General features: G+C 40.6%; 1 protein-coding gene across 31 annotated transcripts in view; it reads left to right on the top strand.

Annotated features, from left to right (window-relative positions):
- Positions 1 to 20,659, top strand: part of ptprk (protein tyrosine phosphatase receptor type K) — a 76,607-nt gene that overhangs the window by 27,502 nt on the left and 28,446 nt on the right. For all 31 annotated transcript variants that reach the window (XM_088285727.1, XM_088285748.1, XM_088285756.1 and 28 more), the window contains 8 exons: positions 3,828 to 3,950; positions 8,148 to 8,308; positions 8,393 to 8,444; positions 8,522 to 8,580; positions 11,552 to 11,633; positions 12,882 to 12,997; positions 13,104 to 13,278; positions 19,774 to 19,886. In XM_088285727.1, coding sequence (XP_088141853.1) covers positions 3,828 to 3,950; positions 8,148 to 8,308; positions 8,393 to 8,444; positions 8,522 to 8,580; positions 11,552 to 11,633; positions 12,882 to 12,997; positions 13,104 to 13,278; positions 19,774 to 19,886 — 881 coding nt within the window. The remainder of the gene's footprint in view (positions 1 to 3,827; positions 3,951 to 8,147; positions 8,309 to 8,392; positions 8,445 to 8,521; positions 8,581 to 11,551; positions 11,634 to 12,881; positions 12,998 to 13,103; positions 13,279 to 19,773; positions 19,887 to 20,659) is intronic.

The following is a 20,659-nucleotide window of genomic DNA, read 5'->3' as shown; positions in this document are numbered from 1 at the left end:
CCTCTTTGCCCTTGAGCCTTTATCAAATTTCTCTAATTATTTTATCATGCAAATGAGTCAGCATTATTTCATTAGCGCGGCAGCCAATCACAGAAGCTGATTAGGAAGTGATTAGCATGCAGTCGTTTCCCTCTCGCTCGGTTGTCCTTGTGAATGGAGTAACGGGCGATGGGGCATAATGACCCATCTGGATAGAAGCTCGTGCTTCTACTTTGAAATGTGACTGTTTTGTTTTAAACCATGCATACTTTAAATACACTTTATATTTACATAAAAATGATGCCGTGCAATTTTAATGTTATTGTTTTAGTGTGACTGAATGCGTCTGATTGTTCAGTCAGACGAGGTTCGCGTCTACATGGAGACTATAATGGGCACCCGCTTGTAAAGTTTTAAGATGGTGGGAATTTACCTCGTCAGTCCCCTGCCATCTGGTATTCCACTTTACCCTCTTGTTCCAATTTGAAGCGCTTAAAGCACACCGTTGATGTCGACGCGTAACTCTATTTATAATTAGAGGTCACCATTAACGGCAGGTGTAAAACTATATCCTTAAAAGATTTTATGCAAGGTGTTTAGTTACATGACACGGGTATAACGCGGTTGTAGAACAACGTTGTTCTGCACTGCTGCATTCATACAGTTGGATACTAAGAATATTGTCCCGTATTTTCCGGACTATAAGCCGCTACTTTTTTGCCGAGATTTTTAACCATGCGGTTTATACAACAGTGCGGTTTTTCTGTGGATTTTTCTTTCACCTGTAGGGGCGCTCCATACTTCAGAAAATACGCTAAATAAATTTCGATTATTTATTTTTTATTTATTTATTTATTTTTTCCCTCTTTAATTAAGTTGTTGCCGTGTTAATCGGTTCATGTACCTTTATGTGCATTCACAGTACAAAATCATTCTGTACATGCAGTAAACAACAAATTTTCTTCAACAGAGTCCGGAAAATACGGTATATGCCGTGCACATGTTTTTCCACAGTTTTTGTTTCGTTATTCCATAAAGCATTAAATAATTAGTTTTCCTCAAAATTGTACCAGGAATAAAATAAAATAAAATGAAGCTTACATTGAAGGTCACCAATGACCACAGTAGCATCCACTATCCATAAATGGAAGCTATTTGACGCCACCAGACACTTCTTATAAGCAGCTACCGATTAGTGGAGAAGGGCCTTCGTCCGGGAGGTAACAACCTCATAGTCACTCTGTCGGAGCTTCAGCTCTCTCTTCAAAAGGCCCCCGAAGAGACCATGCGAGACAGAAATCTTTGGTCTGATGAGACAAAAACTGTTGGCAAACGAGACAATGCGAATTACCCAAACATCCATCCCTGCAGGTTTTTTTTTTTCAGTGGCAGGACCTAGTCAGGATCAAAGGTGTCAAATCCAGGTCAGTTCGGCTTTACCCACAAGTGCAACTACCCAACCAGCAGCATGCAAGCATTGAAAAAAAAAATCGGGTATTGTGGGTAGAGTTATGATTAATTTTTAGAATGCCATAAAATAACAAAAACATTGCTGTGAGTATTTTGCAGACGCACAGCAAATCCCTTACTGACTGTTCTGTTTTGATTCCGCTAGATTGTGTGGCTATACCTTATAAAGATAAAGATGTCCTTTATTAGTCCCACAATGGGGAAATTTGAAAAGTAACCATTGGAGATACGTGCTCATGTCTTGTAACCCTCCAGACTCAAATCTCTGCCAGGTTTGTGATGTCCACAGACACTTTGCTGTTACTATGGACTCAAAACCATGACACGCACACTTGGCTGTTTCCACTCATGCAGAGAACTACCAGACAGCTACATGTAAACGGACACACACACGCACACATCCCGGAGGGCGAATAAAGTCATGCCGTTCGGCGCGCACCCGCAAACACACACTCATATTTCAACATCAGCAGAATTATGTTCCAAGTATGAGTTCAAAGTAGAAAAATGAGTGTTGTCAGTGGCGCACAAAGTGGCATCGCCACAAGCTAACTCGTTGTGACAAAGACTTAACAAAACTGAACGGAACTGGACTGAAATGCACAGAAATGCATGTTTTTTTTTTTTACCAACAACGCCAAGAGGAATGTGATCCAATGCGTCTCCGAGGCCGTGAGTCACAGCCAGCTATACAGCCGGCAGCCGAGAGCAGTCACTTAGTTTGACGTTAACGTGTTTCTCCTGCGGCAGCGGCTGTCTACTGTTTGGTCTCCCCGCTGTAGCGACCACTCAGATCAGTGGGGGGATCTCGAGGCCTGTCGTTATGCTCTCCATCATGGCCGCAGCCCGCTCTAGGACACAGGTAGCCGGAGCGCTAACTGAATACTTTCGAGATGTACGTTGCTGGAAGTACTGGTTGGGCGTCGTCGGGACTTGATCTGATTTTCATTGCAGTCTTGGAAATCAAAGAAGCTTGTCGTGTCTGTAGTTTAGAATACTTCTCGTATAATCATAATCTAGAGTTTTATTTTAAAAGGGTGATGCTTTTACTAGTACCTTGACAACAAGGCACTAGAACAGGTGTGGGCAAACTACGGCCCGGGGGCTACATGCGGCCCGTTAAACGTCTTAATCCGGACCGCCGAACTTGAAAGAAATGAAAATGAATAAACCTTGTTAATATTTTATTTTCTAAATACTGTGGTGTGTCAAAGACATATATTTTGTTCTGATGCTTTTGTTCACTTTCATTTAAAATTAAATGTATTTTTAATTTTCTCAGATGAGGTGAGGTTACCAAAACATTCCAAACATCTTCTCCTAGTCCGGCCCCTTCTGTCAAATTTTAGAACCCATTGTGGCCCACCAATCAAAACGTTTGCCCACCCCTGCACTTGATGATGAGATGGTTAGGAGGCTTTACAATGTAAAGGCAAGAAAACGAATGCAATCTGCGGTCAACCAATGTTAAATTTGCTAAAAAAAAAAGTCTTGATGTGACATGGTCGTAATATATTCAGATAATTTGCATGTCAGGATTTTTAATCTTGTGCTGAACGATGGATCATATGATCGGAAAAGCTAAAGTTATTAGTCACTTCATCAATCATCGGCTGTCACCTCTGGTCTCTTGGTTTGATGAAACCAAATTCTGGATGGGATCATGTAGGTCTTTTCTTTTTGTCTTTTTTAGCAACTTTCAAACAGCCATGGATCTCTTATCTGGTGTTGACGCCATCTTGCAGCTCCCATGACCAATAAATCAAGAGGAGTCATACAACCTTGCTCCCCCGCTAACAATTAGAGACTTGTATCAGATGCTACTTGGTAGCTTTTCTTTCTGATACGCCCCAGAGCTGCGCTATTAACGCAAACCACGCACGACTCGCCAGGTCAAAGAATCAGATGCCTGGTTGTAATCGGTCTTTCGTTCCTATCAGCACATTGCCGGTACAAGCGGCGTATCATCGCAAGTTGATTGGGTCTGCTGCCCACTAGGGACGGGTGGCGTCTCTCTGTATTAGCGCGACTTCCTGATTTGGGGGGGTCGTCCCTATAGCGGCCAGCTCACACACGCGTGCCTGGAGGTGGCGGTGGTGGACTCAGATGGTTGAGTCAGGGGTGATTGTGTCTAACCTTGATGGGTGACTGTTGGAGCTCCCACTTCTGGTGATTTATTAATCACCGCACGCATACAAAGAAATGTTACGTATATGGAGAGCGGCATTGAAAGTTTGCGTACTTCATGCTAATAAACGTTCTTTAATGGAAACCAGTGTCAGTTTAAAAATTGCTCTGTTCGGCTCAGGCAAAGCAAATGCCAAACCTTCTGGTGTTCCTTATTCCGCGATGAAACGTATTTCAATTGTCTGTTGCAGGAAGCTGTACGTTTGATGAAGGCTTCTCTCAATGCGACTACCAACAAGATCCCTACGATGACTTTGACTGGGCCCACATCAACACCCAGGAAGTGCCCTACATATCCCCATATTTGCCCAAAGGTGAGACTGTATTCTTGATGGTGTCATGTTATTAAAAGCGGCGGGTACCGTTCAAAATTTGAACCGGTTTGGAATCTGAATCATCCAATTAGACAAATCTGAGTCTTTAGTAAACCCTAAGAAGTTGATTGTGCAATTAATCGAAATCCAATTGACCATTATTACACTCAATGATTACAAAATTGGCATAACTGTTAAATAAGTGATTCTATATAAGCATATCATAGAAATAAAACATTGTTAATATACTATTCATTTTCTGATATTACAGAGAGCATACTTGAATTCAAAATTTGCAATTGAGATCTGTTGAAATTGTTTAATAAATGCTTGTGTTTCAATGTCTTGAAATATTTGTTCATACAAGGTAATCATAATTGAATTTATACATAAGTAATAAATAATAAATGATTTTATCATTTTTGTTGGGTCCAAAAGGAACTTACAAAATTGCAGTGTTTCAAAGAATATCATTCATCGTAATATATATTTACAGAAAAATTATTGTTTGAATAATCTTGTTTTCAATTATTACCTAAATAATCGTGATTAATATTTTTTTCATAATCGTGCAGCCCTTCTAAGAAGTATGTTTTTTTTTTTGGTATGTTGGATGAAGCTTAAATACGCAGATAAAAACAAAGCAAGCCCAGGTGGTGCCACAAAATTGGCTGAAGCAACCATAAAAAAAATTTAAAAAAATTAACAGTTTGTATTGTCACAGTTGAACTTTTAATTCAGGGCCCATTAAGGGATATATTTGTGATATTTTTCGCTCGTCTCACACTAGTAAAGCAATTAAAAACACACTTCTACTCTCACTCCCCCTTTCCCTTTCGTAATCTGTTGTTTTTCTTTTTTTTTTTCCATGATGGTGATGATGAGGGGGGAATTAAATTGTTTTCAGCCTCGGGGTTGAGGGTCTAATTAAGAACAGGAGGTCATTAATCAAAAGAGGCGAACAGGGAAGGTTGCCTACTTTACAATGTTAAGAGTAAAATCTCACGCATGCGATGTTGAGTCGTAGCTGGGCATCCCAAAAATAAAAATGCAGTAGACCAAATAATCTCTTCAGTAAACCACGATGACAAAGCCATTTTAAAGTCTTTTCCTTTTCCCGTCTTTCACGTCTCATTCCTTTCTGCTCTGCAGCTGTGAAAGATTGACTTTTGTTACCATGACAATACAATACTGTTATTTATCTCTCTTGCTTATCATTATGAAAACACAACCTTGCTGACATTTAGATAAAGGCGCAGGCGCTCTGTTTTTTTTGCAAAAGATCCTCACGTATGGTTACAAATTCATGTGATGAGAATCTCAAGTGGGGAGCAGCAGCGATGTGGAGGTAAAACAACTTAGACAAGACGGACTATATAGATTTTTCTTTACAGGGTACGAGCTTTCTAAAAAAAAAAAAAGAAATCCCTAGAAGTAATTTATATATTAATGTGATGTTAGACTGTAGACTGTCATCAATGAAATTTCAAATTCAAAAAGATCTGAAATTCCCCACTCTTATACCAAGTGAACTTCTAAAGACCGTTTTTTGGCAAAAGAAAAAAGTGAAAAAGTGCCTGAGGCTCGGAATTCATTCAAATGCACAAGCCAACTATGACATAATAAAGTAGCTTCAGTTCTCTTGACTTTTGTTAAAAAATACAGGCATGTAAGCATGTGTGGTTACTCGTAACTAAAACAATCAAGATGCAAGTATTTTGAAAATGAAATGATCGCCCTTAAAGGGGAAGTCGACCCAAAAATTTTCTTTAAAAATGTTGTTCTATGCAGGCCCGCAAATCGTAACATGGCCTTGTGATTGATATTCAATCGAGTTACGTTATTTGGTGGGGCATCTTTTAATCTTTTAAATCCCACATTAATTCGTCTTATTTATTAATTGCCGTTTCCGCTCGCGGCAACACTGAAAAGCGTCGGAGGGGTTTTGGCTGGTCCAACGTTCCTGGACTGAAACGGTGAGTCACCGGACCAAAGTCGGTACGCTTGAGTCACGATGTTGTCAGCGAGCTCCACTCGGAACCGATTTGGCTCTCAATTTGTCATCTGTGGAGGAGGAGGGAACAAGCTTATAACTAGAAATAAAGCTGTTTATTTGTCTAGTAAATGTTGTTTTATCAATTTCTTCAAAAACATGTTTTGGGAAGAATGCCATAATTCTACACGCATGCCTTTCGAATAAAGCGGCTGTCGTTAAAGACGTAACTAAATGATGATAAATCGTGTGAATATTTTAAGGCTTGAAATCGCTTGCTCCAATTTGAACAGGTGCATGAAGTGAAAGATAAACTTTTACCAACAGGAGGATGTTGTTATGTTGAAGAAAGGCGTCTTCCGCTGTTACTGCTGTGATGTGACAGATCTAGGTCTTAAGTCTGTCTCGGGGGTATTTTTAGCCCTTGTTACTTTGTGTCGTCATTCCATTAGTGTCCGACATTGGCAGTTCAAAGACAGGAGCCGTCGAAGAAACTGGATCTGTTCTTGTCGTCGGATTTTTCGGCTTGCTTTTGACAACGCACCGAACGATGAGATGCCTTTGTTTCAGAATTTCTGCAGATTCTATTTGTCACATAACTAACCATCCATTTTTCCATAGGCATGCTGCCTAGCATTGCTAAGTCACTGCTAGTCAAATTTCGACTTCCCTTTGCAGTTGTGGCCTTCCTCAGCTTAATCCAAATATTTTTTTTGTTTCACGAGTCAAAAATCTGCTCTAATTTAGTTTCATCAGACAGTGATATGATTAAGCGAAATATATCTTTCCATGGCATGTGTTGTGACATATCTGGGGCTCTGACTGATACTTGTATTTTTAGCTAGCACACAGTCTTGGCATCTTCAATCCACGTCGTGTCACTAAGTGAGGAGTGACACCTATTGCATGTTTACGCAAGCAACACTAATATTAGAATGTTTCTGAGAAGTCCTCTTCTGGTCTTGTGGATGCCGTCCAGTTCGGATGAAGTCATTCTGCTTCCTGCTCGTGGTTTGCAGCCGCAAGGATTACTCATTAAAAAAAAAAAAAAATGTCATTGAGAGACACAACATTTGAGAGTTGAAACGAGAAGAGCCCGATGATTGGCATGTCGTGTATGTGGGCGCTCGCATTGCAGACGTTTTTGTGCACTCGGAATGAAAATGTGCGACTGTTTGCCCTCCCGTTCTCGTGGGGAGATATATTCTCGCTGTAGAATATGTGAACAATGACAGATAATCACTACCCTCCTATAGGCAATTGTAGCATTTGTATTCTGCTTATTGTAACTGGCAAATAGAATTAGCGGCCTTGAATGAAGCATTGTTGGCGCACAATTGGAGCGCAGAATGTTTCATGTGGCACGGCGTGTCTGCTGAAAGCAGAAAGTGGCTATGATGTCTTCACTATTAGCGAAACAGCTAAAATATCAGACAAATGGATTGCATACATTTGGCATTGCTTTGCGTATGGGCCCATTTTGCACAATACGTGGTCTGCTCAAATAGGAGATTCGAGTGTCACATTTCATCGTATTTCACTTCAACATCTGTTGAGCCCTAAGCTGATTAATAAACCATCTGGATCAGTTCTGTCACCAATATAAATGTTTTTCATCAGTTAGCCACAGTAGATATTAAGTGTACAGTAATCCCTTGTTTTTCCACAGTTAATTGAGACTGGAACTCCCCGTGAAAAAAGAAAATAAAACACAAAAAAAAACACTGCAAAGTAGAGGTTGTTTTTTTATTACTATTATTTTTCTTAGTTTTTATTATTATTATTATTATTATTATTATTATTTTAATGTTTATTATTTAATTTTAGTTTTATTTTGGTTTATATTTTTCATTTTTTAAATATTTGTTTTCATTTTTTTGTATTTTTTTTTTCATTTTTTACAAAACCTGGGATTATAGTTATTGTAAACATTTTATTTGCCCATGTTTTGCCGGTCCTGGGTGAGGCTGCAGCGATGCGCATCCAATCAAACACACCCAGGTTGCACATTTGTGTACCTTTCTTTGCTTAATGATTAGCAGGGAAAAACATGAATTATTCCTCCTGTGTAGTCAATTAGAACGCGCTCTATCTGAATGTTCTGAACTCCTGTTTCATAACCCAATGTTGTATTCAGCAAAGACGTGATACGAAAGCTCCAAGTCAATGGGTCAAACCTGGACGCACAATGTTCCTTTGTGCAGGTTCCTACATGTATGTGGACGTGTCTCAGTATGAAGTTGGAGAGAAGGCCAGGTTTCAGCTGCCGGTGATGAAGGAGAATGACACTCACTGCATTGACTTCAACTATCAACTCACCAGCGCCGATGGCTCCAGTCCTGGTACACTCAACGTCCTAGTAAAGGTAGTGTGTTGATCTCTTTACAAGATTCAATTCTTATTTTATTAACTATAAATGGTAGTTTTGAAACCGTTCTGATTTCCGCAGGTTAACAAGGGTCCCCTGGCCAATCCTATATGGAATGTAACAACATATACTGGTAACGCTTCGACCACTATGAAATTCCCTCCACCCGCGGTGACACTTGACCTCTTTTGACTGTTTGTGTCTTTCCAGGTAAAGACTGGCTGAAGGCTGAACTGGCCGTCTCCACCTTTTGGCCCAACGAGTACCAGGTGAACTCCCCGCCACCTTTAACCACTCTCAGCTGTGTTTACTGACGGTTATCTGATTCTGTGCGAGAAAAAGTATTGCCGCACCTGGTGTGTTGCTCTGTATGGCTTTTTAAGGCTTTTGATTTTGGAGTGTGGGGATTTTTTGAAGTAACGTAAACTGAAGAGTTGATATTGCGCAATTGTGAGGTCAAAGATAAAGTAGAAATCCAATATGAATCATATTTCAAACTCTCTCCACAAATAATTTGAAATATGTGGATTTTTTTTTTTTTGTGTGTGTCAAATCAATCATGTCAATGTTGATATAACAGATTGCCCAAATACTTTGACGTATTTCTTTGGGGTTCGCATTGGACACGCGGCTTCAAAAACAAACAGCTCATGCTGTGAGGCAAGCTACTGATTTATTTGTGTTGACTGAGGCTCAGGAGGTGACGATCAGGCAAGAAAGCCGTAGTGAGAAGCGATGGGGGTGACTACGAGCGTGTCGCCAATTGAGACATTGCTGCTTTAGCCAGTTTTTTTTTTTTTGGTGAAGCAGTGTGGCCACTATTTATTTTTATCTGTATATCTGAAAACATGTTCACAATTTCAAAGGTGTTGGTGACGTGCGAGTGGCAGATGAGTGTCAGTGTCACATCCCGATTAATACACGTAGCCTTGGGAGCCAATCACGCTACTGTAAAGCGAAGGGTGGAAGAATCTTCCAAATGACCCATCTGGTGCCCCCCCCCCACCCCCCTCTCGGTGACTGCGAGAGGAGAAGGCCAGCCCGAAGCGCACGTGTCAACATGTTGTAATTGAACGGAATCAATTCTTGCTTGCTGAAGGCTTAAGGAGGTTTTTCAGGGCTTGAAACGGGTTCTTGTGACACCACCGTCATGTTCAAACACGCTTCTGGAGGCATTTAAGCTTGCATGGTAACGAGCCTGGGGAGAAGGTCGACGCCCGCACCGCAACGATAGATTCCCCAATGATCGGATCCATATTTTGGAATCTTTCGCACTTTCGGTTATGTTTGACTTGAGCTGAGTGTGAAAAAAAAAATCTCTGAGTGATGTCTGGGCAGTCCTGGCAAATCACCATTTGAAAGTGGCTTTGCTCATGTGAGTCATTTGAGTTGCTAGTAGCCCAGACAGCTGTGCAAATCATCCTTCTTGACAAAGATGTGAGCGGACCAGCAAGAGTCTGTTTTTTTTTTTTTTTTTTTTTTAATTCTTAACTGGTTTGACGTGACGTGACTTACATGTGAACTTGAATGTGGAACAAGTAATAACCAGTCATGTATTTGTATCCAAAGTATTTCAAATGATACGATAGATTGGCAGCGGAAGGTGGAACATGTGACGGGGAAACAGTTCATGGACGCTCCCGCGGTTGATGAATGACAGCAACTGGTTCAATCCCTCTCCTGTCCTGATAGCAACCCCTCTCTCATGTTTTCACCGCTGCTTCTAAACACTGTGAGAGAAGGAGAAATGATGATTAAAACATGGCAAGATGGCAGTAATGGCATTTTATTGAACTTTGACCGCAATACAATCGCCGGGCAAATCCTTATCGTGTCTACCTCGCGGCCGAGACGAGCAAACAAGATCTTTTGCTTTTCCCAATATTGAATGAAGTCTCTAAATGGTGCAGGGATGTTCTTGGTTCTATGAGCCCTGTGATTGGCTGGTGAGGCTTCCTCTCCATGTGACCCTCATTCACTCCCATTGACGGATAAAGACGTCCAAAAGTACATTCATTCTACCAGGGATGGAAGTGAGTTAATTCACGACCAGCCGAGTAATAGCATAGTGGATTTTGTTCGACTTTGCGGATTGCAATTTATTCCCAATAATTGTTGTAATAATTCATCCTTGACCTTCCCCAAAAATATTCTCAATTCCCAGATATAGATAAAAATATATATATTTTTTTTTGCAATCCAAAAAATGTGAGTACAACTTTATCTCTTACATTCCAAGTCTGCAGTTATTTACATGTCAAAGAGATAGATCTGCGTAAAAAGTTGCAACAAGATGAAGTTGGTGAAAACCCCCCAAGGAGGTATAGATAACAATATGACTCTCGTCTGCTGCTTGGATTCATATATTCAGTCCAACAACCAGCCAAGATTAATGGTTCTTCCTGTTGGACCACAGTAATCTCCTTCGGTACACATAAAATACCTGACAGATAAATGATAGGAAAAAAAAAAAAACTAATAGAAGCCACTGCAGGAAGGCTGGAGAATAAAACTGAGGATATACTGTCGAGTATATGCGTTTCTCATTCCGCTCCCATCCCTGTCTCATTACCCTTTCCCATTTCAGTGCATTCTCACGGTTTATTTTCCCCAATCTCCATTAATGTGGCCACACTGTAAGCCCAATGTGACCTCCAATTTGACACTGAGATGGTGAGTCACAGTTTAGTGTGTCCAAGTCATGTCCACGCCATCTATTTCCTTTTTAAAAATAAGATTAAACCAAAAATATTGCGAACAGAGGATTTTGGATGCAGAATTTGTTTTAGTTAATCAGATTTTTTTTTTTTTGTTTTTTTTGTTCTACCCTTCTTCACATGCCCCTTAACGTGAAAACCTGTTTTAACTGTCATGGAAGAGTAAACAAAAGCTACCTATTTTATGAACACGCATACTAGAAAGGAAACGGGGAGCGGTTTGCAAAAATTCCCTGCGTGGTGTTTTATAGGCATTGATGGTGTTAAATGCAACTTGTTAAGTTATTGTATAAATTCTGACAATATAATTAGTCTGTCGAACTGATGAGAGGAGCTTCGTCTAGTCAGGCCCTACCATTGTCTAATATAAAAAATAAATCTATAGATATATTTAAAAAAGTGCTTTGGTGGCACCTATAGGCAATAGCAATTTACCCTTATTCGTTTTGTCAACACACTTTTGAATTTAATCGTTTCGATGGTGATTGACAAAGTCGTATTTTTTTGTCCTCTCTGTCCACAGGTCATATTTGAAGCGGAGGTATCGGACAGAAAAACCGGCTTCATCGTTATAGATGACATTCAGGTGCTCAGCTACCCATGCGGTGAGTCATTAGCATGCCAGCAATTAGTCGTAGTTCGCTGAGTCGACGCTTATAGCGCCGGCCACTAATTAGACTGAACCGGGGATGGTTTCTGTCGCAGCTGAGCGGACAGATAAGTGGGAATGAGCGGAAGGTGACTCGGGGAAGGGAGGGATGTGGCAAGAGGAGACATGTTGTAGTAGGTAAACCAGAGACGTAAAACACGGGAGTGAAGACTGCGAGATGGGAGAAGAGAGAAACCCGGGTGGGGGATCGGGGAGAGTGAAGCGGGAAATGAAACGGTATTAGGTCAATCATGGAGGGAAGAGATTCTGACCACTCAGCTCTCTTTCTCTTAATACGCACACACGCCGACGCGCGCGCACACTCACGCAGCGAACAGTAGCCGTCTTGTCCTGCGCCGACAGGAAAGTGATGAGGGCCGCGCTCCTTTTTAAATTCATGTTGCGTTCCAAAGCGCTTTCTGTCCTCGCTGTTTCCGCACTGCCAGAGGCCTCCTCCTAAAACACTTGTGCGCGTACGCGGGTTTGTCTAAAGCCGTCGACAGGCGTCGGCAGGGTGCATGCAAGCGGCGGGATAAAAGCAATTAAAGGCCCGTTTTGGCACCTGTCTCGTCACGGATATTTAACATCGGCTGACTTGTAAAAAGACGCAATCGATTTTGAGTCATAATACGAGAAACGTATACGTCGTTGCTGTTTGAGGTTGTCAAATTTTGTCAGCAAAGTGACCTGGAAGTGGTGTGAATATTAAGAGAGGTGCAACTCTAAATAGAGAGCGACGACTTCCACAGTAGAAGCATTCATTCTCACAGCTGCATTTGTGGACACACACACAGGTTTGTGTGTGTACATCTTTCAGTTTGTGTGTCTGTGTGCACGCGCGCGTGTGTTTTCAGCTGTTATCTATGATTGCAATCACCTCTCTAGAATAAAAATAGCCTTGCAGCCTCTTCGGGGGGTGGGGGGGGGCAAACGGCTTATTCCATACCTTAGTGTGGTGCTTAAGTATTAGAAGCTGTGACATTGTGACAGCGATCTTAGCAGCCAGTGGCAACGTTTGGGCCACAGATTCTTCGGACTCGTCTAAAATCTAAAATCGTAGTAATAGTGAACGTAACGCTGTAGGTTACGAAATGTCCGCCAATGTATCGTTTGTTTGTAACATTGTGAGTTCAACTAAAAGTTGCAAAGAGTTCCCCCGAAAAGTAGCCTGACTGAATTGTTCTTTTCATTTTGTTTCCTTCAGATAAATCCCCTCATTTCCTGCGTCTTGGCGACGTTGAGGTGAACGCCGGTCAGAACGCCACCTTTCAGTGCATCGCCACTGGGCGAGACACATCCAACAATAAGCTCTGGCTTCAGGTAAAGACATGCACATAAGAATAAAGGGACGTTCAAACCTGTCGTCAGTGCGGATGACATTTGTGCATTGCGGCCGTCAAAACCTCTTTCCATCTCTGCTCTATAGCGGCGAAACGGAGAAGATATCCCCGTGTCTCAGAGGAAGAACATCAACCACCGACGATTCTCCGCGTCATTCAATCTCAAAGAAGTCACCAATCAGGATCAAGATTTGTATCGCTGCGTCACCCAGTCGGAGCGCGGCTCGGGGGTGTCCAACTTCGCCGGGCTTATCGTCAGAGGTGAGGGTTTGTTGAGAATTGGTTTGTGATCCAAATTTCGGCCTACACTGAAGATCGTGAATGCATGAATGAGTGAATCAACTGTTTGGAATTTGGCCGATTGTGTGGGCTGTCGCTTGAACGCGGCTGTAGAACTTTGGCGAGCATATTTCATCAGGGGGGCAGTTCCCCTGCGTCCCTCCCATTAGCTCGGCCTAGGGGAAGAAGAAGAGCTGCATTAACTCAGTAGCTCCTCCTCTGGGAAGAATTATTCTTATCAGTATGACACTGGCATTTAAAAAGACGTTCATATTGTAACGTAAAAGATCTATAAGAAATTTTAGTTCCTTTCCGCCGTATTCGATGCACGTAAATGTAGGCAGCCTAATCCCTCATCTACACCATCACGTGCATCCCATCTCCTGCATGAACGACCTCATACACTTCTCCAGCATAATATTGACTAACAGGGACAATGGTGAGTGTGTACGGTGGCGCGTGTGTGTGTGTAATGCGCGCGCTTCGTCTGTCATGTGCATTTGACGTGTGGTTAATAAGGTGCCACCGATGTGCGTTTGCCACAAGATTCTTTATCCGTTCTCGTTGAATAGCTCACATATTCAGATCATCTCCCAGGGAGGGCATAGAAACACTCGGGCGAAAGGCGCGAGACATTCTGGAGTGGCGAGTAGAATAGAGGTAGAGAGGGTGAGTTGGGAAGGAGGGGATGTTAAATGTAAATAGTCGGCTCATTATCCGAAGAATATCTGAATGAGGACGATGTCTGAATAAGTAAACAGAGGAGCAGTGGCATATTTGTCATTCTGCATTTATGATATGGCAGCGGTGGAAGAAAGGCGGCGATTATGAATATTAACCAGCACGGCTTTTGCATTGTCCGTCACGACGCTTTAACTTTGCGGTTGACTCCAAAGAAAAATCGACATTGGTTTAATCTCAAATTGAGCTGGAGAAAAGTGAGACAAACGTAAAAGGTCGTGCCGAATTGAAATGATTCACATCCTTGATCTCATTGGATAATTCTGAGTACTTTTTTTTTTTTTTATCCACCAAATGAGAGAGAATAAATATGGCCAGTAAGTGCTTTAGTGTATATTTTTTTTTAGCATTAATAGTGTGGTGTTTTTTCTTTTTTTGATTTTTTTTTTTTTTTTTTTTTTTTTTTTTTTAAATATGTGCCAGAGGTAAGAAAAACAAACAACCAACAAAGAAGGCTAAGTGAGCCGCACAGCAGGAATCTGTTGTCTAATCATGAATGCCACCCATCTAGATATGATGATAATGATGAAAAATACATTCCGGCTCAGCAAGTGCATTGTATGCCTGAAATTTAGGGGCTCCCGCAAGCTGTGAAAAGATGTTTGTGCATCTCTGAGGGATATAGGCATGAAAAAAAGAAATAAATAAAAATGTTAATCTGCGCGAAGGGTATCACAGTCAAGAAATGTGAGCGTGAAAAGGGGACACTTCATGTTTATTTATTACGAGGATCAAGATGAGAAGCAGAAGCAAATCAAAGAAAAACATAGCAAACTTTTTTTTTACCTATTAATAAAGTATTCAGTTTTAATATGTATGCAGGGCACGTATGTAAAGACAGAAGTAAGCTGCATTAATGCTCAGCGCTTTTATTTTAATATGCCTCCTGCATTTAAATATATATTCCATTGTGAAATCGGCAGAGGGAGTTTGGGGAAATTAAGATGGGGAGGAAAAACAAACAAAAAAAAAAAAAAACACAGGTGCGTTCCTTGATATGACTTGTATACTTTGATCCGGCTTTGATTTCCAGAGGCTGCAAGTGGCCCGCCGGGTGACCGTGAGATTGCCTCCGAGCAGGTTCACACAGGCCCGGTCCACAGATATTTATGGAGATGACAGAGATGTGCCATTGTCTGCTGCCCCCTTGCGCGTGTGTTCATGCGTGTGTGTGTGTGTGTGTGTGTGTGTCCCGGGCCTGTCAAGATCAGAGCCGAGAACATTTATTTATTTATTTTTATTTTTTTAACTGGCACAAATCCGTGATTGCAGATCCGACTTGGGATTCCCGCTGTGTCAATGTTTTTGTCTCCCGCAAGCGGGGAGAATGGCAAACATCTTGTGAAGCAAATCATTTTGTTGACAGCTTTTATATCTAGTTATCAATCCTGGGTTACATTTAGCTCGCGAGTCGCTTTACTGTGAATTGATTGCTGTGTCCCAAAATGTGGATATGGAACTTGTTGCAGGTGATTTTTCTGATCACGAAAAAACTAAATGTTGGATCACTCTGAAAAGAAATGAGAATATTGAAATCGTGAGGAGAAAATGTTGGGATGTCATGACGAAAGAGGGGGAAAGTTATGACAGAATGTTAGAGGAAAAAGAGATTATGCCAACAAAAAAAAAAAATGTTAAAAAGAATCACGGAAGTTACAATGCTATGAGAATACAGTCAGAATGAGGATGAAGTTGTAATGTTAAGGGAAAAAAAATGTTATATTAAAAAAAAAAAAGACACGACAAGGTTGTAAAATTACGAGGAAATAAAAAACATTGTGAGAATTAAGTGCTAATGCTTTGAGAGGGGGAGAAAAGGAGAATAAAGTTGAAATTTTACAGGAATAAAACGATTGTTACGACAATAGCATCATAATTTATAAAAAGCAGAATGCTACACGAGGAAAAATAAAGTTATGAGAATGAAGGCGGAGTCTACTAAAAAAAAAAATAAATAAATAATAATCCAAGCAGAAAATATTATGACAAACATAAGTTATAATATTAGGAGAAAAACATTTATTTATTTGTTTTAGGAGTCAAATTTGTCTTTAGTTGTGCTGCATCTATTTAATACAAGTGTGTCTTCGTCTTAAGAAAGTGACAGAATCGGTTAGTGTGCGTGTCTGTTTAGCGTACAATACTGTACTGAGCATGTTTGTGTTTGTCAGTAGCTGTTTTGTCAGAGTGCGGCTCTGATAAAGCCTTGCCCTCTGGTTCCTTCAGCGACAGAGCGCCTCATCGTGACACACACACACACACACACACACACGCACACGCACACACCGCAATGCCAGCTTGCATTATACGCAAGCCATGGCCTAAAAAGCTCCTGCGATATTACTGTCACACACACGCACACACTTCATCCATATAGCTGTCCTGTACTTGGAATTTTTTTTTTTTTTTTGCTCTTGCATCCTTACACACGCTTACTCATCCAAGTGATCGCTGGAGTCCCAGGTGCGGGCGTAGAAAATCCGCTAAACGCACGTCATCCGTCGTATGTCCTCCAGTGCCGCCCGAGTGATGTCAGCAGCGCCTTATGAAACTTTATTGACAAGTTTGCCGTCATCATCAGTCACCAATGCTGTTAAACTCACACTTTCTATACTCTAGTTCAGGTGTGGGCAAACTACGGCCCGGGGGCCACATGCGGCCCGTTAAACGTTTGAGTCCGGCCCGCCGAACTTGAAAAATGAATGAACCGTGTTAATGTTTTATTTTCTAAATACTGCAGTTTTTTTTTTTCAAAGACATAGATATTGTTGCAATGCTTTTGTTCACTTTCATTTAAAACTATTTTTTTTTTTCTCCGATGAGGTGAGGTTACCAAAACTGCATCCATGTGCTCCTGGTCCGGCCCCTCTGTCAAATTTAAGAACCCACTGTGGCCCGCCAATCAAAAAGTTTGCCCACCCCTGCTCTTGTTTCTTCTTTTTTTTTAACTTCTTTTGCACTGATTTGCTTTTTTCCCCCTTATTACCATTTTTTTCTCCTTCAGTTGCGCCCATTTTCATTCTGTCGTTGCCTTTCTTTCGTTCTGTTCGTCTGTCTTTTTCTTTCCTGCTTCATCATTACTTCTTCCTGTCTTAGATTTTGTCTTAACATTTGCAAAAAAAATTGCAACCTGCAGATAAATGAACAAAAAAAATATTAGCCAAGGTTAATGAAGAGAGGATATATTTAAAAAAAACATAAAAAATACAAAAAAAAGGAAGGAAGGCTTCTTTTGTTCGTTCTCTCCCAAGAATTGTTCAATGAATCATGCGACATGTCGGAAATAACACAGATTGGACATTTTGCCTGTTTTTGTTTACGTAGTATAATTTACATGTGACCCCAAAAACGGATTCACACATGATTAATAATACAACAGATAGTGACAACAAACCCATCTCGTCTCATCAACGCCATTGATGATTTGTTGTTTTTAGGTCAGCTGTACAAATGTCAAATAATGGGGGGGGGGGGTGGGGGGGGGTGGGGGGGGGAAGTCTGAAAATCAAAAGCAAGTAGCCAACATCAGCAAAGTTTTCTCTGGAGTCGCTTGATGACCCACTTAAAAATCCCGCTGCTTTATTTATATTACTATTATTGATGTTTGAGATAAGTCACTAGGTTTTAAAGTAACCCACAAACTTGCATTCTTGTTAACGCACGGAAGATTGAACTGCTTTGAAACGCGAATCTTTTTTTTGCTTTTATTTCCCATTTTACTGTCATCATGTTGTTTTTATTTGACGCCGTCGCTAGCAGACACGCCGCTGACGTCATGAGTTTTCTGAACTCGCTTCAACATTCATTATGTGAATTCCAGCTAGCGCACTGTCAAACTGCACTGTTTCATGTGCTTGGGGGGGGTAGATGTCTTCATATCTGACAGCCATATTCAACACGCATTCAAATGCGCTCCAATGCAAACAAACAAGCACGCATGGGAACACAGCGAGAAGAGCAATGCGTGGTGTTATTAAAAGTAGTGTTGGAACAATAACCCGTGCACACACACACACACACACACACACACGTCAACACAAAAACAATTGTGATCATACTTTCTTATGATAAGGCTGCAGAGCAATCAAAATCGTCTCTTTTGCCTTATAAAGACAGCGTGAGAGACACGTGGAATCTTTTTGATTTACTGAAGTATGTTACAGTGTGCGTGTGTGTGCAGGAGGTATTTATTCTTATTTATTATGATAGCATTAATTTGTTCAGGTACAAGATGTCAACTATGTCATTTTTGGTCTATTAATACTAAAAATTTAATAAAGTACAATCAATTTTCTGGTTGAAATAACATGGAATTTAAGAATTCCAAAGCGGAGAGATAAAATGAACTTCCATGTGACATATAAAAGGTGGAAGTCAACCCCAAAAAATGTTTTTATACACATATGATCCATGCAGGCTCACTAGTCGAAACATGGCGTTCGGATTAAGAGAGTTTTTGTGGAATATGAGTTAAGCAGAAAAATCCACCCGTTTTTAGCCATCTCAGGGGGCGGCCATTTTGTCCGTTGCCGTCAACTGAAAATGACATCACAGTTACTCAAGGCTCAGGTGACGACCAATCTTGGCTCAGTTCGGAAAACAGATGAACCATCGTTTCGCTGAGGAATGGTGACGTCATTTTCAGTTGACAAAAACAAAACAAAATGGCAGACCCCTGAAATGGATACAAACAGGTGGATTTTACTGCTTAACTCATATTCCACAAATGCAAAATTAATCAGAATGCCACATTTTGACTTGCGGGCCTGCATGGAACAAATTCTTTAAAAAAAAAAAAAAAAGAAATTGGGGTTGACTTCCCCTTTAAGGGCGATCGTTTCACTTTCAAAGTACTTGCATCTTGATTGATGCATGCTTACTTGCCCATATTTTTCAACAAAAGTCAAGCGAAATGGAAGCTTCTTTATTATGTCATAGTTGGCTCAAGCGACCTCAAAAAGGACTTCAATAAACACCTGGGTTGCTTTTATCATTGAGTCACGGCAATAAAAAAAAATAAATGCTGAGAAAGTAATCTAACTACCCAAGATTGCACAATAATAAACATAATGTGATTTGAAATACGTTAGAAGCGGATTACATTTAATAATGCAGGTCTACCACTGACTTGATTATTTAAAAGCATTAAAAACTGAATATTTTCTGATGGTGTTTGTAGCGACTTCTGTTGTTCAAAGCCTTTTTGGATGCCTTCTTCTGAAGGTAGAAAGTCTTTTGATGAGCCGCGTCTTCAAAAAGTTGCGCTTGCTGTAAGATTATGATCATTATAATTCAATGCAGCTACCGGTACACACCAAGCCACGGAAACTGAAACGATGCATAAAACATCACATCTACAAGCTGGCGTTTGAGAGTAAATCTGAATTATGTTATGTGATGCGCTGCACCACTTTCGAAATACAATGTTGCTTGAATTTGTGGAATGATAACGGAATTAATTCCACATTGTACTTTAAATTTGCTGACATCACTGTCGGATCGAATCCGATTAAAAGCTAAAAATAATACGCCTTGGCGGAGGTCTTGCGCTCTCTCGAGATGCTCCTATTTGAATTACCGGAATGTTTCGCTTTTCCCAAGACCTTTTTTATCACGGCGACTACAGAATCTCCCCTGACTCTCCTGTTCCTTTTGTTGCTTTGTTTTAGTGTCATTCCCATGTGACTCTGCGAAGCTTTCTTTATGTTGATCCGATTCATTGTTTTCTCTCCCCAGAGCCTCCACACCCTATAGCCCCGCCCCAGCTGCTCGGTGTTGGGCCGACCTACCTGCTGATTCAGCTCAACGCCAACTCCATATTTGGAGATGGTCCTATTATACTCAAAGAGGTGTGTACTTGCGTTAGAAATATTTTATTTATTTATTTATTTATTTATTACATTTTTTTTATTTTATTTTTTATTTTTACTAACATTTTTTTTTTTTGCATCGTAAAACTGTGACCAGGCTATTGTGTTGTAATTTTAATCTGATTTAAAAATGGCGGAATCCTAATAGTGTTAAAACAACGGAACCCAATAACAACTTTCGAGGAGATTCCGCCCTCATCGCGCAAAAAGCCTTTTGAAAATGTCACACCGGCGAACGTCTGTCCGACATAATACCGTAGATCTTCATTTTGGGCGACAACACCTTCACATCACAAAAAGTTTTTTTTAAAGCCACGGGTGATGTGATAAATACAACAATGAGCCTGCTAACTGCATCTATAAAGTGGATATTAAAATAAAACTGCCGTGACAAACGATCGCTTGCCCTTCTGCAACTCATTGATCCATATTAACCACGCAAGCCAACTTAATCCAGCCAAACTTCTTATTTTCACTCATTATTGTCTTAAAATAATGAATAAATAAATAAATAAAACATCCAGATGGTAAATATAGATGGTGACACCACACAGCTTCTGCAAATGGAGGAATCGGAAGTTGTATAGGCGCACCTGTGTTTTTATGTGTATTTGCTATTTTCACCGCTTTAAATTGGCTAAAATGACATAAAGATTTCAGACGAAGTAGGGCCGAATCATCAGAATTGATTTAGGAAAAAAAAAAAAATAATAATAATAATTTGACCATATTTGGACATATGAGGTTTCCGC

This window comes from Idiotropiscis lumnitzeri, chromosome 21, assembly GCF_059441095.1.
Source record: "Idiotropiscis lumnitzeri isolate Australia: NSW breed Sydney's pygmy pipehorse chromosome 21, RoL_Ilum_1.0, whole genome shotgun sequence".
Classification (NCBI taxonomy): domain Eukaryota; kingdom Metazoa; phylum Chordata; class Actinopteri; order Syngnathiformes; family Syngnathidae; genus Idiotropiscis; species Idiotropiscis lumnitzeri.
The sequence above is the reverse complement of the archived record's forward strand: the minus strand, read 5'-3'. Positions and strand labels throughout refer to the sequence as shown.